At 38.4% G+C, this 15,731-nt stretch overlaps 1 protein-coding gene across 1 annotated transcript in view; it reads right to left on the reverse strand.

Annotated features, from left to right (window-relative positions):
• The window catches only part of LOC128855864 (xaa-Pro aminopeptidase 2), a 43,695-nt gene that overhangs the window by 3,999 nt on the left and 23,965 nt on the right, over window positions 1–15,731 (reverse strand). Inside the window, exons 3-10 of the mRNA XM_054091076.1 lie at window positions 6,382–6,461; window positions 2,774–3,097; window positions 2,347–2,691; window positions 2,171–2,283; window positions 1,834–2,101; window positions 1,328–1,772; window positions 1,184–1,252; window positions 946–1,118 (exon numbers count right to left, since the gene is read on the reverse strand). Of these exons, the coding sequence (XP_053947051.1) occupies window positions 946–1,118; window positions 1,184–1,252; window positions 1,328–1,772; window positions 1,834–2,101; window positions 2,171–2,283; window positions 2,347–2,691; window positions 2,774–3,097; window positions 6,382–6,461 (1,817 nt within the window). The remainder of the gene's footprint in view (window positions 1–945; window positions 1,119–1,183; window positions 1,253–1,327; window positions 1,773–1,833; window positions 2,102–2,170; window positions 2,284–2,346; window positions 2,692–2,773; window positions 3,098–6,381; window positions 6,462–15,731) is intronic.

Here is a 15,731-nt window from a genome sequence, read left to right on the forward strand (position 1 = left end):
GTCAGTTGTGGGGCGCTTGAAAAACTGGCCGAGGTTTCGCATTTGGGACCCGAATTTCGTTCGGCGGTGAGGCCCAGTTTTGGCTTGATAGCTATGTTAAAATGCAAAATTGCCACATTTGGGTTCAAGATCAAACAGAACTCATTCCAGAACAGTTATTACGTCCATTGAAACCAACCGTTTGGTGCAACCTATGGGCTGGAGAAATCAACGGCCCATATTTCTTCAAAGACGAGGCTGGCGCCAATGTAACACTGAATGGCTCACACTATCGCGTCGACTTTTTGATAGCGGAAATTGAAGCCCGCGGTCTCCACAATAAGATGGCGCTACTTGCCATACAGCCCTTGAAACAATGATTTACTGTGTCGTCGTATCGCTGATCAATTTATCTCTCGTCTCGGACCAGTGGATTGGCCACCAAGATCGTATGATATAATACCTTTGGACTTTTATTTGCGAGGGTGTGCAAAATCTAAATGCATTGTGGATAAACCAGCTTCGATTGAGGTATGAGAAGCCAACATTACTAAAGTTGTTCGCGAGTTGCCGACTGAAGTACCGAAGGCCGCCAGCAAGTAATTCATAATACGTGTTTACGGATGACCGAATTACGGCGCAGTTGCGCCCAACATTTGAAAGCGATTATTTTTAGAAAATAAATGTTATGAATGATTCTACACAAAAATAATAAAGAATTTTCGTTGTTTTTTTTTTCAATTCAAAGTCAGACACCTCTAAATTGATAGCTCTTTATAACTGTATCTTTCTCGATTCCTTTAACCTGTTATAAGCAGCCTTTATATGAGGTAAGAAAAGTTCGGTTATATGAGCTCAGAAGGGCTGCTCTAAAACGGTGGCTGGGTAGTTTGGTAATATTACGATAAAATGGCCATTATTAGAATCGAAATTTGTGCTTGCTAAGGAGTTCAATACGTGTCTTACCTCCATTGCGTTTAAGAGCGTTGGATCGATTAGCTTGGGCTCGAAAGGCACCAAACTCACTTGTCGGAATTCCAGAAATTTCATGCCATTCGGATGTACTTTACCGGTGTCCACCACTTCTAGCACATTCTTCAGTCGTACACCAAATTCACCCGGCCGATAGAAACCAGCCTCTGGAAGTGTTCAAAAATAAATTAGAATGTAAAAGAAAATAAATTATAGCCCATAAAACACCCACCACTTGAAAAGAAATAACCCTCATGAAAATGATGTGAACCCTCCTGTCCGTACGCTATTGATATTGGGGCTATAAAAAAGGGTAGCCATTAAACATTTTCCTCTCACACGCTTAACACTACCGTTTTGCTATACTTGAACTTACGCTCCCTCACCGCTCCGTAAGCGCCTATGCCACTTCCAGTGGTCTGCGGATAATCAATCATATCCTCCCATTCTAGACGACGCACCAAAACATCCACACCCGATGCACGCAAGTTTGAGGGGAAACGCAATTTCGACAATTCCAACATGCCCGCCAACACATTCGTATAGGCGTGTTTCATAGCGGCTGTCGGTTCTCCGAAGATGAAAGTACGCGAAACATCCGTTGTACCTTCGTAATATTGACCACCCGATTCGATGACCAATAAGCTCTGATCGGTCACTTCAATGTCGGTGACATTACTCGAGATGTAATATGGCAGAGCGGAATGTTCACCAAAAGCCACAACACTGCGCTTGGAGAGGCCACGCGCATTGCTCTGTGAAAGCCGCGAACGATCGATCTCATATTTCACCTTCTCCTCGGTCCATTGTTCGATGAAAAACTGCATGCGAATGCGAGCGCTTAAAAAAGTGAATTGCATTGAAAGTCACATTTATACTCACTCGGTTCTCCAAAACGCTCATCGCCTCACAGATGGCTGCCGCATCACGTATGTGCGCCTCACGCATGCCACGTTGCTCTTCGGGCGTTTTTTGTGCGCGCATAAAGATTATTGGCGAAGCCTCGATGTAAATTATGTTACTCGGCATTGCAGAGAAAACGGCCTCAGATGCACCCTCTTCCTGCACACAAGGACCCGGTACTAGTACGCGTTTCCAAATCTGTGCGTATGTTCTTAAGTCATTCCAGACTTTGTAGTACTCTTTGATTCTGCAAGAGAGAGAAAAGGGCAAATTTAGAGGGTGAAGCATAGCAAACGGACTCTTAAGAAATTCTTACTTCACGCAGCGCTCATTGTAGCAATCGGTGTGCAAATGATAATCAACACCCTGTGTCATCTTGCTGTAATCAACATAGAAAAAAATCTCGTCATGGCTCACCACGAGATATGACTAAAAAGAGACCACCAGAATGAGCAAATAGAGAGCAATTCGCACCAATTACGGTCAGCTCACCTTCACCACTGGTGTATAGGGTATGTCCAGACCGCGTATATTCAGCAAATAGGCAATCTCTGTCAGCGATGTGATGACCATGGCATCACAACTGTACGCTTGCAGCTTTGAACGCAACTCCTCCACTTTACTCTCCCACCTTTCACCGGCGAACTGAAGCACTTGCACCCGTATTGTGAAATTTGTTGGGCTCGGACGATCTACCCAAATCATATCTACCAAATTGTTATTAACCTTATCGAGTGACAGCAATCTGTTCGCCAGCTCCCGCTCCCAACGTATCCACAGATGATGTGGCACCAGATGCGGATCGGCACCCACTCGTTGATTCGCATACAACTTAGACTGCAAGCAAAGTAAATTAAGTGCCAAATATATGTATTTAGTGATCTTTTTTTTCAAAATTCACAAGCTTAACACAACTCACCGAAAGCCATGTTGTTATAGTTACAGTTGCATTCATCCGATAGAGTTCCCATTCGCAGTCGATTTCCGCGTCGACTTGCTGTACATAGCGATTATCTACCCATATTGCGGCGGCATGAGCGGTGACAACCGCAAAGGCGCCTATGCCTGTGAAGCCAGTTAGATAATGCAGACGTCGATCACGTTCGGCCATTTCGAGATTCATGTGCTCATCGTAGGGCGACAAAATGTAAGCGTCTATCTCGAGGCCGCGCAATGCGGAGCGGATGCGCATCTGTTCGCGCAGCGCATGCAGTCGTTGACGATGCTCGGTCACCGGTTGTAGCTTGAATTAATATAAAAAGAAATAGAAGCTGGTCAATAAGTGGCATGCAGCTGAAGTCGTCAGATATATGAATGATCACAAAGGATCAAATGAGGAAGAAATCAAGAAGTGATTTGAATTTTGATTTTTTTTACAAACTCTATTTTGCATTGCTTCTGTTAATTAACATTTTAACTATTTGAAAACTTATTTAAAGAAAAATTATATATATACTTAGGTAGGTAGATGAGATGGTTGAAATGCCACTCTGGCACTCACCAAGTAGCACTAAAGTGCCATTTTGATACCATTATGAGACTTCGAGCGGTCCTCCCAGTGACCTTAATCGCCTAGCTACTAAACCCGGACATTTACAGAGAAAGTACTCAATAGGCTCCTTCTCTGAAAGGTCTCACAGCTACTGCAATAGGTATTGTATGGTAAACCCAGCCTTTCTATGTGAGTGCCGATCGTCAGTTTAGAAATTGATTGGCGTGGATCCCCCTGGACTTTCTGAGTCCTCCATCTGGGTACTGGGGCCAAAGGGTTTTGGAAATACCATATAAAGAGACATAAGTTGTGCAGCTTAATAACAGTCAGAGGGATGCCGATAACTGGGTAGATGGTCTCTGAGACCAATTCATTCCCTTCCTGCAAGCGCATCATTTCCCTCTGTGTTTCTATGTCCTGGAGTCAAGAGTAGAGTAATGTTACATGCATACCCAGAGATTTAATATCTCCCTCGTTCTTCCTGCAGGATTGCAAAGACTTCTGCCTGAGAAACACTAGCAGCATTCGGCAGTTTAAAGCGAAATAGATAAGTTGGCTGATTTAGACAGAACCCTTGAACCGACTACCGATTCCAACTTGTAACCGTTAGTGAAGACAGAGGTAGTAGTCTCGGTATAAATTTTCCCTTCGTCCCAATCCTGCCTACTTGGAGAGATTGTCCCATCACGACCCTCAAACTCCAGTTTGCGGATGAAAAGATTTGTACGAAATTCTAAAACTGCGGAGTTAACTGCCTGAAAATGCTACCATGTTCCTTGAGTGGTTTCCTTCAGAAACCATCTTCCTTACACTTGGTCAGAGGTCAACCTGATTGCACTTTGATCAGCGATGGAAATAACGAGAAGATGTATTGGAAGTAAGTGCAAAACGACGTTAATAGCAGCACTGGGATGAGTTCTACATGCTCTGGTGAGGGCAATACAAGCATTCTTTTGCACACTCCCCATCATTTTGAGTACTTAAGACTTAAATCTCTGTAGTATTTCGATATTTTAGTTGACTGCTGTACCCCATAGCTGGATGCCGTATGTCCAAATCGGTTTAAGAATGGATTTATACGAGTATGAGAGAATTTTGTTTTGTAGAGACAGTTGGTAGAAGTAAATTTTAAACCCAATACTTTTCTTTTGGTGAGGATGAGAGTTTTCGAAGTGATTTTTGAGTCCAGGAGGAAGCCTAAATACTTAAATTCGTTTGATTGTGGGATCTCAATGTCATGGAACTTGACTGGATAACAGTGTTCGAGTAGGGTTCTAAATGTTACTTTAGCCGATTTCGTCTCATTCGCTTTAATTTTTTTACTTTGTAAAGTAAGTCACTGTACTCTATCAAAAACTTGAGAGATGTCGAGAAAAGCTGCTGTGGAAAAATCTTTACATATCGGAAGCTTTATTTATATATTCGACGCTTATATAAGTAGAGTAAGGATAATTTTTATAAGTTAGTTAGTTCTGTTTTCAGAGAGGAGAGAGATGGGTATACGTCTGGCGTGCTCAATTTTGGCAAGAGAATATCTGCCTTTGTGTCTAGCAATTAGTGGCCTGCTCCTACGTATTGAAGTTAGGGGACTTATAACTTAATTTATGTATAATAAATAAATAAAATCTATAATTTCATGTGCATATAAACTCTTTTCTGGCTTATTATTATTATTATTATTATTTTTTCTTTTTTTTGAAATTTTAATGGTCGAGCCAAGAAGTGCCGAGAGATTTGGTAACTCCTAAAATTCTCAGTCTAAAAGGCCCATTGTATTTAAAGCTCTAAAAAGTGAAAGGGTAGAAAATTAAGGAGGAAAGGAAAGAAGTAACAGAAGGAAAAATATAGAATAAAATATAGGAATGGAGTTAGTTAGACCTTTGAGAGTTTGCCAGATTCTTTGATAAATCTAAAATTATCCTCCAGTTTGGGAGAATGAATTTTACTTGTTCTCATGGCATCAAAGCCTTGCTCTAGCGAATGCGGGGGAAAAAGGGCATTTTTAGGGCGCAATGTTATAATTAAGCCGTGGAAGTATAACTGCTCAGATTCAGTGGCATAGAAAGGATATTTGTATCTGTATTATTGATGTTTTATACTCTTCCTATAAGTAAGAAGATCCCTCCACTTGTGAAATTTAGTGAGTATTTTGCAGATAAAACAAACATTTCGCCAGGCTGTCGCCTAAGGAACCACATCGATTTCATGGAAACTTCCTCAAAAACGTGGTTACCCAACTCCAATAAGAAGCATAAACAGACTGTCATGGCGAAAATTGAAAAACTTCTTTGATTTAATGAAGAAGCGGAAAACCATTCTGAGAGAATTTAAATATTAGTTTAGAGAAAAATAAATTTCATTAAAAAAAATCACTACTTTCTCAATAATTTATGCTCGTTGACAAGGTGACATTTTACACTAAAAAAAATCTTTTGCTGTTTTTGTTCGTTTGTCCCATCAGTTTTGACTCACTGGGTGTCGAAAATGGCAGTCAACAAAGAGAAAATTCGGTACATTTTACAGTTTTTCTCTGATAAAGGTGAAAACGCAAGCCAGGCTGCAAGCCACTGGAATTGTGAATCGTGTTTCTGGAGGTGATACAGTAACAGCTACTTACTTGCGATTTTTTTCGTAAATTTCAGGGATTTTTGGTGTTAAAGAAAATGTCAATAAAATCATAGAAATAATCGAAGTTGACCGGCATATTAGTAGTCGCAGCATCGCCCAGGAGCTAAAGATCGACCATAAAACAGTTTTACGCCATTTGCGCAAAAATTTTACGCAAAAATAATGGATTTCTTTTCCCCAGCTTAATGTAAAAATCTCTTTAGGATCTTGTCCCTATACTCATATAATCGCGTACATACTCAATTTTATCAACTGCACTAGACCACCATTCGAACGTTAATAATTTGTGACCTTCTGCCTGCATGCAAAACTCACTTTCATTTATGTCCAAGTCAATAATCTTCAAGGTGCTTTATAATATGTTTAAGTAGTCGGATATTAGCAGACAAATCTCATAATCTACTCACCAATTTCCCCTTACGGTATTTGCAGACCTCACGAAGATATCCGGTCGGTTCATTGGCCGCTGAGTTGGCTACTAACACAGCTGCAAAAAAGAAAAAATTAAAATAAAAGTGACATGTATGAACTCAATTAATTTGACATTAAAACACTAAGTAAGCAATTAGTGAGAACCGAACAAATTATTGGAGATCGTAAAATTACTGTTAATTTTGGATTTTATGGCTTAAACGATCGCATTAGTTTTATTACTCAAAGTATTTTCAGGCGAATGGACGGCGAGGAATTCAAAAACACAAATTGCAGTTGTAAGTGTACGTTCAAAAATTGTTTTGAAAACTCTTGGAAACCAAACATACTGGACGCAAACATACATGTGTGCGTGTGTGTGCCCATACAATAATACTAAAATCAAACTTTCTATTTCAAAAATAAATCAAATGCGTCACAGTCCATCTCTGCCAAGTTCAACATCATAAATATATTCGTGTAGGTATGCATGTACTGCATAAGGGTGGGGCAACTTGGTGCAAAAAGGAAAGTTATATATAATATAATATATTTGAGCGAATCTATGAAATTCTAATGATATTAGCCAGATTACCTTGACGACTTCCCTGGAACGAGGTTCAAAAAATATACATCTCCATTGCAAGATCAGAAGATCATTGATTTGTTTGTGACAGAGCTGCACTTATTGTTGGGTGAAGCTTAAGAGATTAAGGGTAGTCAGAATTAAAAAAAAATTGGCATTTTCTTAAAGTATAATATCTTAAAAATATTGTGTGAAAATTTAAAGTGAATCCGATAAATACTTTTCGAGTTATTCAACAATTAGCAAAGGGCGCTCAGGCGCTCCGGAAGCGATAGCAAAACTTTAAATGCGTTTTTCTCAAAACAATGTTTTTTGAACTGGTGATCACTGTAACTTGAGCACCGCTTGGTAAATTTCAATAAAATTTATAGTGCTTTTAAGGATTTTCTTTTTCAAAAATTTCGATTTTTTTTAAACAATTAATTGTCGGTTTTTTCCTCGAAAATCTGAAAAATATTTCCTGAGGCCGCCATATTGTTAATTTGAAATATAAAAAGCTTCGATCAGGCACAAGATTATCCATTGATAAAACTAATTTCTCTTGTCCGATTGAGTTTAAATGAATTTCCAAGGACTTGTGATGATCACCGCAAGGGACTACTGGAGAAACGAGCTCCACACAAACAGCGATAACTTTTAAATTTTTTTTTTTTTTTTTTTTTTTTTTTTTAAATTTTGGTAAATTCAAGTCGAAAATGATGTATTAAGGGGGGAGCCTGGTTTATGAGGTCTAAAAATTGCATCTCTTTGCGATTGTTTTTTTTTAAGGAAAAAATTAATTTAGCACTGCAAAGTTTTTTCTATCTTTTAATGAACATTTAAAAAGTATAAAAAATTTTTGTACTGGTTAAAATAAGTTAAAAAAAATGTTTAACATAGAAATTAGTAAAACGCTGCAACGCTGGAGTTTCCAACTGGCGTACAAGTTACAGCTCGTAATTATTATCTAAAGCAAAAAATTCAGATGGATTTCTAATTACCATGATTTTTTATTCTAGATGAACTAAGAAAACTGAGAGAAATTCCAAAGTTTCAACTTTTTGGAGGTTTTAAAGAAAAAAATGCCTTTCTATAAAAAACAAATCACTTCAACTTGGTATAAAAATCTTGAAAATTTTTTTTTATCTATGATTCATTTCAAAAGGTTCATTAGTTTTTTTTCATTCATGTAAGTTTGTACTATAGCTGTCCGGTCACAGCGTAACTACCTAACGCTCGCCTACCTTTGGCTTTGTATCTACGGAAATATTGAGAATTAGGCTCTGTAACTTTGTGTGAATATTCTGAAATATATTAAGAATCGCTTAAAACGAAAAAAAAAATTGATTTTTTTGACCTTATAAACCAGGCTCCCCCCTTAATGCCATTTTCTTATTTTTGTAAAATAAAGCAATTTACTAGCAAAAAAATGTATTGAAAATCATATTTTTCGGGTCTCTGACTACCCCTAACCCCTGAAGCAATTGTAAGGAAAAGTGGTATTAATATATCGAAAGACACGATTAGGGGACATTTACCTGCATAAGGCCTCAAATCTCGGAGCACATTAAAAAACCGCTGCTCTCATTGTCACACATTGAAAAATTACTTGCATGGGCTTAAGCAAATTCAGAACGGAATCGATGAATGATAATCGACAACTTCAACGACAGCATCCGGTTAAGCTTCACGTTTGAGGCCACTTCCCCAGAAAAAGATTTGATATTTTCTTTGTGTTTTCCGCATATTTAAATGCAGTTTTAATTAATAAAATTTAGCGAAGCTGTTTGGAAGAACTATAAACCCTTAGATTTTACAGGAAAACAACGCTCCTAAGCATCGAAGCCGAAAGTGTGTAGAGTGGAAACAGTAAAATGGGATTGAAATATTTAATTGGCCTTCACAGTCGCCAAAGCTATTAAAAATGTCTAAGCAAAAGTTAAGCAAAAACTCAAAGGAAAGCAAATATGGACACTCTAGCAATTATCAAAGGAAATTCGGCTAATTTGGAGCCGATTACCTCCACAACTGGGGCAGAAATTAACGCAAAGTATGACTCGAAAGGGAAAGGCGTTTGACACGCTCAATCCTGATGCCAGCTGGAGGGCCTTCTTCTGTGAAGGAGTATCTGAAAATATGATAAACTTCATAGAATAACTGTACACAGATGCCACTTGCGGAATGAGATTTGGGGCAAAATTTTCACAGATGGTGTTGCACCACATCTCTGTTGGATGGAGACAAAGGACCCTATTGGGGAAAGTACCTCCCATCTGATCACTCCTTATTTATTGAAATAAACTTTTTATTTTTTAATTTAGACTTTAATTCCCAATCCCACCAGGGGACACCCTATATATATACCATATGTAATAGGACTATGAATAAGTTCGTGCGGTTTTTTTTTCGAAATTTGAAACTTTATTGACGTAAAATGGTTACAAATTTAATATTCAAAATATTGTCCATCGCTTACTACTACTTTTTCCCATCTTTCTGGCAATTCACGGATTCCCTTTGTGAAAAATTCGGTCGGTTTTGCCGCAATCCACGAATCGATCCATTTTTTGACTTCATCGTAATTACGGAAGTGCTGGTCAGCCACCCCATGTTGCATCGATCGGAAGAGATAGTAATCGGATGGCGCAAGGTCTGGACTATACGGCGGGTGGGGTAGGACATCCCATTTGAGCGTTTCTAAGTATGTTTTGACCACTTGTGCAACATGTGGCCGAGCATTGTCATGTTGCAAAATAACTTTGTCGTGTCTATCGGCGTATTGCGGCCGTTTTTCTCGCAGTGCTCGGCTCAAACGCATCAATTGTCGTCGGTAGACATCCCCCGTAATCGTTTCATTCGGTTTCAGTAGCTCATAATACACAACACCCAGCTGGTCCCACCAGATACACAGCATAACCTTCAGGCCATGAATATTCTGCGCCGACGTCGATGTTGAAGCATGGCCAGGGTATCCATACGTTGCCCGACGTTTTGGATTGTCGTAATGGACCCACTTTTCATCGCCAGTCACAATTCGATGCAAAAAACCCTTTCTTTTGTGCCGTTGAAGCAGTTGTTCGCATGCCATAAAACGGCGTTCAACGTCTCTTGGCTTCAATTCATACGGCACCCAATGGCCTACCTTTCGGATCATTCCCATGGCTTTTAAACGTTTGGAAATGGTTGATTGATCAACTCCCAAAGTTTTTGCAACCTCTTCTTGCGTTTGAGCCGGATCTTGATCGAGCAATTCCTCCAATTCGGTATCCATGAACTTTGGCGGCGCACCCTCGCGTTCTTCGTCTTCCAAGCCAAAATCACCACTTTTAAAGCGTGCAAACCACTTCTGGCACGTTCGCTCAGATAGAGCATGCTCACCATAAACTTCCACCAAGATACGATGACTTTCGGCTGCTTTTTTCTTCATATTAAAATAATGAAGAAGAATTCCCCGCAAAAACACATTATTTGGCACGAAATTCGACATTTTCAAGTGTGGTAAAAATATTGTTGTTTACGCTTCAAATAAAAAACTTATACTGACGTTTGTGCCTTACGACAGTAGCTCTCCAATGAATGTTTGGAAATGTGGATCGATGGAATAATAATCAAGTTACGCCATCTGTTGTAAAACCGCACGAACTTATTCATAGTCCTATTATATAAAGGGTGGTTAAATTTCAAGGGCCGATATTGAATGTGAACCACACCTAAACGTCAACGACACCGTTGGACTTCTTTCTTTGGGGTTATTTGAAAGAAAAGGTGTACGTCGATAAGCCAGCAACAATTCAAGAGCTAAAGGATGAGATAATTCGGCACATTAACGGCATAGAACCTCAATTATGCCTCAGCGTCATCAAAAAATTTTGACCATCGGATGGAAGTGTGCCGCCGCGGCCACTTGGCCGATATTTTGTTCCACACGTAATTGAGCCATACCAATATTATCATAATAAAGAGAAGTGACAAAAATTTTCTAAAAAAAATTGTATTTTATTCAAAATCAACACCGGCCCTTGAAACTTAACCAGCCTTTATATACCGACATAATTGGCGCTTTCACCCTTTATTTGATATTTGGTTGAACTCCTTTTCCTATTTTTGGCATGTGTATGTCTTGATGTTTTTCCAAAAATGGAGGGAATTTCAAACAGCACATGGTTTTTTATGAGGAACTTTTTCATGGCAGAATTACACTCAGAGGTTTATTTTCCTTTCCCTTACGTGCCGAGGGGCAACCGCTATTAGAAAGAACTTTTTTCTGTCATTTGGTGTTTCCTCATCGAAGACTCCAACCTGTGTACTTCCGAATGGTAAACACGCACCATTCCCACATTCGGCTGCGGTAGTCGCTGCATGCACTTATACAAAATTTGGACATCTCTTAACATTTTGTTCGACACTACAACAAAATAAGAACTTAATGTGGAAGTAAAACTACTTTCCTTGAAAAACTATTTGGAAAACTCAAAATTAATTTAAGATTCATAGTGTCTTTAGAAAACATGCTCATTATTTCGTGTGTACGGCTTTCGGTCCCTCCTCACTTGGCCACAAACAATTTACCTACCCTAATGAACACACTCTCGCTGTCATACAGCTACAAATCAAAAGCAAAAAACACCATTCACTTGTCATAGCTACAAAATATATTAAAAGTGTCAGCATTTTGTCTGGGAAATGTCAAAATTTGCAAAATGGTTTAAGCAAAAATATATTTTATAAAGGAAGGGGGGTTTGCCAAAACTTCAGAGCGACGCTGCCAATAATTTTGCTAATCATTTATAAACATGCACATACATACGTACATATATTGGATATTGTTGTTGCATTAAAATGCACTTGTTATGAAATTTTTTCGGATGTAATAATTCACAAATTCTGCTATTTATTGTCTTGTTTTCATTAAAGGAATTTTATGAAATGTTAAAAAACTTTTTTTTTGTTATTTCTTTTGAAAGTGAGGTTTCTGGAGATGCACAACATTTTAAAATAAAATAAAAACATGTTTTTCGCTTTATTAGCTTTAAAATTATGCAACATTCAGCGTTCATAAATAGTTTCGAGCTCTCTCGATTGTGTCTAATGGAGACCAATAAATTGCTTGAATTTTGTACAGCTTCTTTCAGCACAACCGGCGTACAGGCTCAAGTTAAACGGAGTCTGGGGAATCACTGGCCAATGTCAGATATACCACTAGTTGTCGGAGCAGCGCACACTGTTCTCGATGACAGCGGACAATCCGGTACCTTACGTTAGCTTCTGTAGGAAGTGTGACGTTTTGATCCCAGATAGAGATCAATGGTTAAGTCCAAAGAACCTATTAACGGGATTTCAGCGCACTTTCTACATACCTACATACATTCTACATAGGTATACGGATCCAAAACCAGCGATGGTAGCTAATATGGATGGTACAAGACATTACAAACTCCCACGCTACAGGATAGATGGCTACGGTAGTCTTAATGGAAGTCTATGTCATCTTGAATATAGCTTGCTGGGTAAGTGAAAAAAAGGCGAAGGTGTAGTAGTATTGGAATTTGTAGTGACAATTAAGCTGCACTAAGAGCCCTTGCTAACCTACGCTGCTCTGCGAATTTAGTCGATGAATTTGAGACAAAACTGAAAAACACAACAAAGTTTGAGTGTCTGGACATTGTGATATTACAGGGAAGGAATTGGCTGGCAAACTGGCTAATGCAGGCTCCGCAATCATACCACTAGAGCCTGAACCCTCTCAAGTTGAGGTGTAGACTTCATGACATCTACCCATAAAAGGCGTTGGTCTGAGTTGAGCTCCTGCAGAGTAGTCAAGTGCTTTGTGAAAGAATCAAGCAGGGAATTAGCGACCTTTCTCTTAATACTTAGTACAATGAACCTTAGAGTATTGGTGAGTGTAATTATGGTGCATAGCGCCTGTGGTCACTATATGGCTACCATGGAAGCCATTGCTGATCAAATATGTCTATCCAGTCTTGAGAATAAGGACACTGCAGAGCAATTTCTCTGTAGCTGTCCGACGCTTTCTAGAATCAGGCTTAAGCTGTTGGGGGGCGATGCCCTGAGTATGGGTAAAGTTCATACGTTTCCTCTTCCGGATCTCTTAAGTTTCATCAATGAATTCAAAAGATTTGCGGAAGAGTGACCTCAAAACAATTTTTCCGTCTTACCATCCATGCTGTAATTATCCTGTCTCTCTATTTTCACACAGTAGTGCTTGAACTTGTCGCACACCTGACAAATCTAATCTAGTCTAACAATTCAAAAGCAACTGTAAGTATTTCGCGTGCTCCAGTGGACAGTTTTAATCCATTTACCTAGCAAGGTTGCAACTTTGTATGGTACGGATTAGGATGTGTAATCTCACATTGGCAAAGCAAGAGCTGTCTTTGGGCTGCTTTCTTCTGTGTGGCGCAAAAACAACCTTAACGGCCACACAAAATTGAGATTTTTAAAAGCCGACGTGGTATCGGTTTGGCTTTACGGCTGCTACACATAGAAAGTGTCCAAATCCATTACTTCGAGCATCCCGGTTTCTTTAAATTGCTGCGTGAGCCGATAGCAAATTCTGATATCCCAAAAAAGGCGCAAATGGATTCAGTTGAAGTGCTCATGAAACGTCAAAAATGGAGGTGGACTGTCATACCCTACGCAAAGACGAAAAATGCATTGCCCGACAAGCACTGGAGCACCTGCGAACGCTGGTCGCAAGCCTGCCAGACCAAAGGAAACCTGGAGGCGAACAGTCAAAGAGGAAGCTAGAAGCATCAAAAAGAGCTGGAACGAATTAAAGTACATTGCCAAGAATCGCACAAGATGAAGGAAAAGCGTTGTTGATGCCTTATGTCCCACGAGGTATTGAAGGCCGGAAAAAAAGAAGAGCAGATCTCACACAAATCATGGGAAGATTTACTCTTTGAAATGAAGAAAAAAATTATAGAAAAACTTGGACGATTGCATTTTTATAGCATTTAAAAAACAAAAAACAACTTTCCATTTACATTCCTGTAAAAAATAAAACATTTTTATGTAATAGTTGCCAACACCGCAGAGACTTCAATTTATTAAAAAAAATTAAAAGTAAACAAAGTACTTAAATTCTTTCATCACTACTTACATAAGTTTTTGAATGATATTCCATCAAAGAAAAAAAATATTTTTGTAACTTTTTTCTAAAAACAAAAAAACAGATGAAACACACGCATTCACCACGCACAAACACCTCAATCGCTTTCACGATGATAACATAAGCCAAACAACAGCCGGCAAATTTGAAATAAAATAATAGTGAGAATGCTTTTAGCCAGAATTTCATGGTCAAAAGCAATAATTTAGTTCCAATTGCAAACACATGGCTGTCGTCCGTTCATTCATGCCGCCATGGACCAATGATGACGCGGCTCATCAACATCAACGCTGGCCGTCATGCCCTGCATAAAGCGCTGGTGACATCAGCTAAGCTAAACGCTTATAATTTATTGCTAAAACGCCGAGATAAAGGATTTTCGGAAAATGTTTTGAGGAAATGCTGCTAAATATTTAATGTTCCTGTTAAATGGCCGTGTAGTCATGCGGGTTAAAAATTATGAAATTATTAAAAAGCGAAAACAAATTATAATATTAATCATCTGTGCGTATGCGGATCTGAGGCTTTTACTGATCCGAAATAAAATTTATGAAGAATGCGAAATCGCGATGATTGTAATATTTATTTTTAGTTTGTTTATGATTGCTTGTATGTGAATTTTATGTGTGTAAGAGGCATGAAATGGCAGAAGCAGTGTGTGCTTAGAATAATGTAAGTAAAAGTTGTTGTAAATTGAAAAATTTAAATGGAAATATTTCTGGCAAGAATGATAGAAAGAAGATTGCGCCCATCAGAGAGTGCGTTACGTCACGTTTTCCGAGTTGTGTTAGTGCTTTTTTATACCCAAAATGCGAAAATTTTGAAGTTTCGTGTTTGTTTCCTTTTTTTTTAATTTAAAGCTACCGAAACTTTAAGTTAAAAAAAACTGTATTATTATACAAAAGAAGGTTAAAAAGGCGACTCTGAGAAGATTTTAGTGCTAATGAAAATTAGTTGGTTTTTATAAAATTTGATATTTTGAAAGCTTGAATTTAATTTTTTGCTCCTTTTATGGAAGAATATCAAATGTCCCTCCCTCAAGTCTTCTTAAGATTGAAAATCTTTTTACACATTTTAAAAGGCGTTTGAATTTACTGAATGCGGATTAAAACCATAGAGGTGTAATAGTTTCTTCCGGCCATCAATCTGTAGTGAGACATAGGGCATCAAGAGGTGTATTCATTGTAAAAATGAAATTACCAGAAAATACTAAAGAAACCACACCGACATATTTACAAAACGAGTACCTTATCCAGTTACATAACCTCAAATATAGCAAATAAGTCGTTCCCTTCCCTTCTCGCTTAACAAAAAAAAACTCATACATTAAATTTTACATAACCATAACACATTCATTTAAAAAAAACCCACATTCTAAAGACAATTTGCCACGCAAACAAAGTTCTTCAAGTAATTCAATAAAAATTTGGTGTTTTATTTTCTTTAAATGGGCATTTTAGTGCGTTTTTGTATCCAAAGCTAGGCAACACTGCAGTAGCGAGAGAGAGATTTGACTGCCGAATGCAGAAGAACACCAACAACAACTACAATCGCGGGCAATGCGACCAGATGTTAAAAACAAGTAAACCTGAATCAAACTGAGTGAATTATTGAACTAATTTGTAAAAAATGTATATTTTACAATATTA

Source organism: Anastrepha ludens, chromosome 2 (assembly GCF_028408465.1).
Source record: "Anastrepha ludens isolate Willacy chromosome 2, idAnaLude1.1, whole genome shotgun sequence".
Classification (NCBI taxonomy): Eukaryota; Metazoa; Arthropoda; class Insecta; order Diptera; family Tephritidae; genus Anastrepha; species Anastrepha ludens.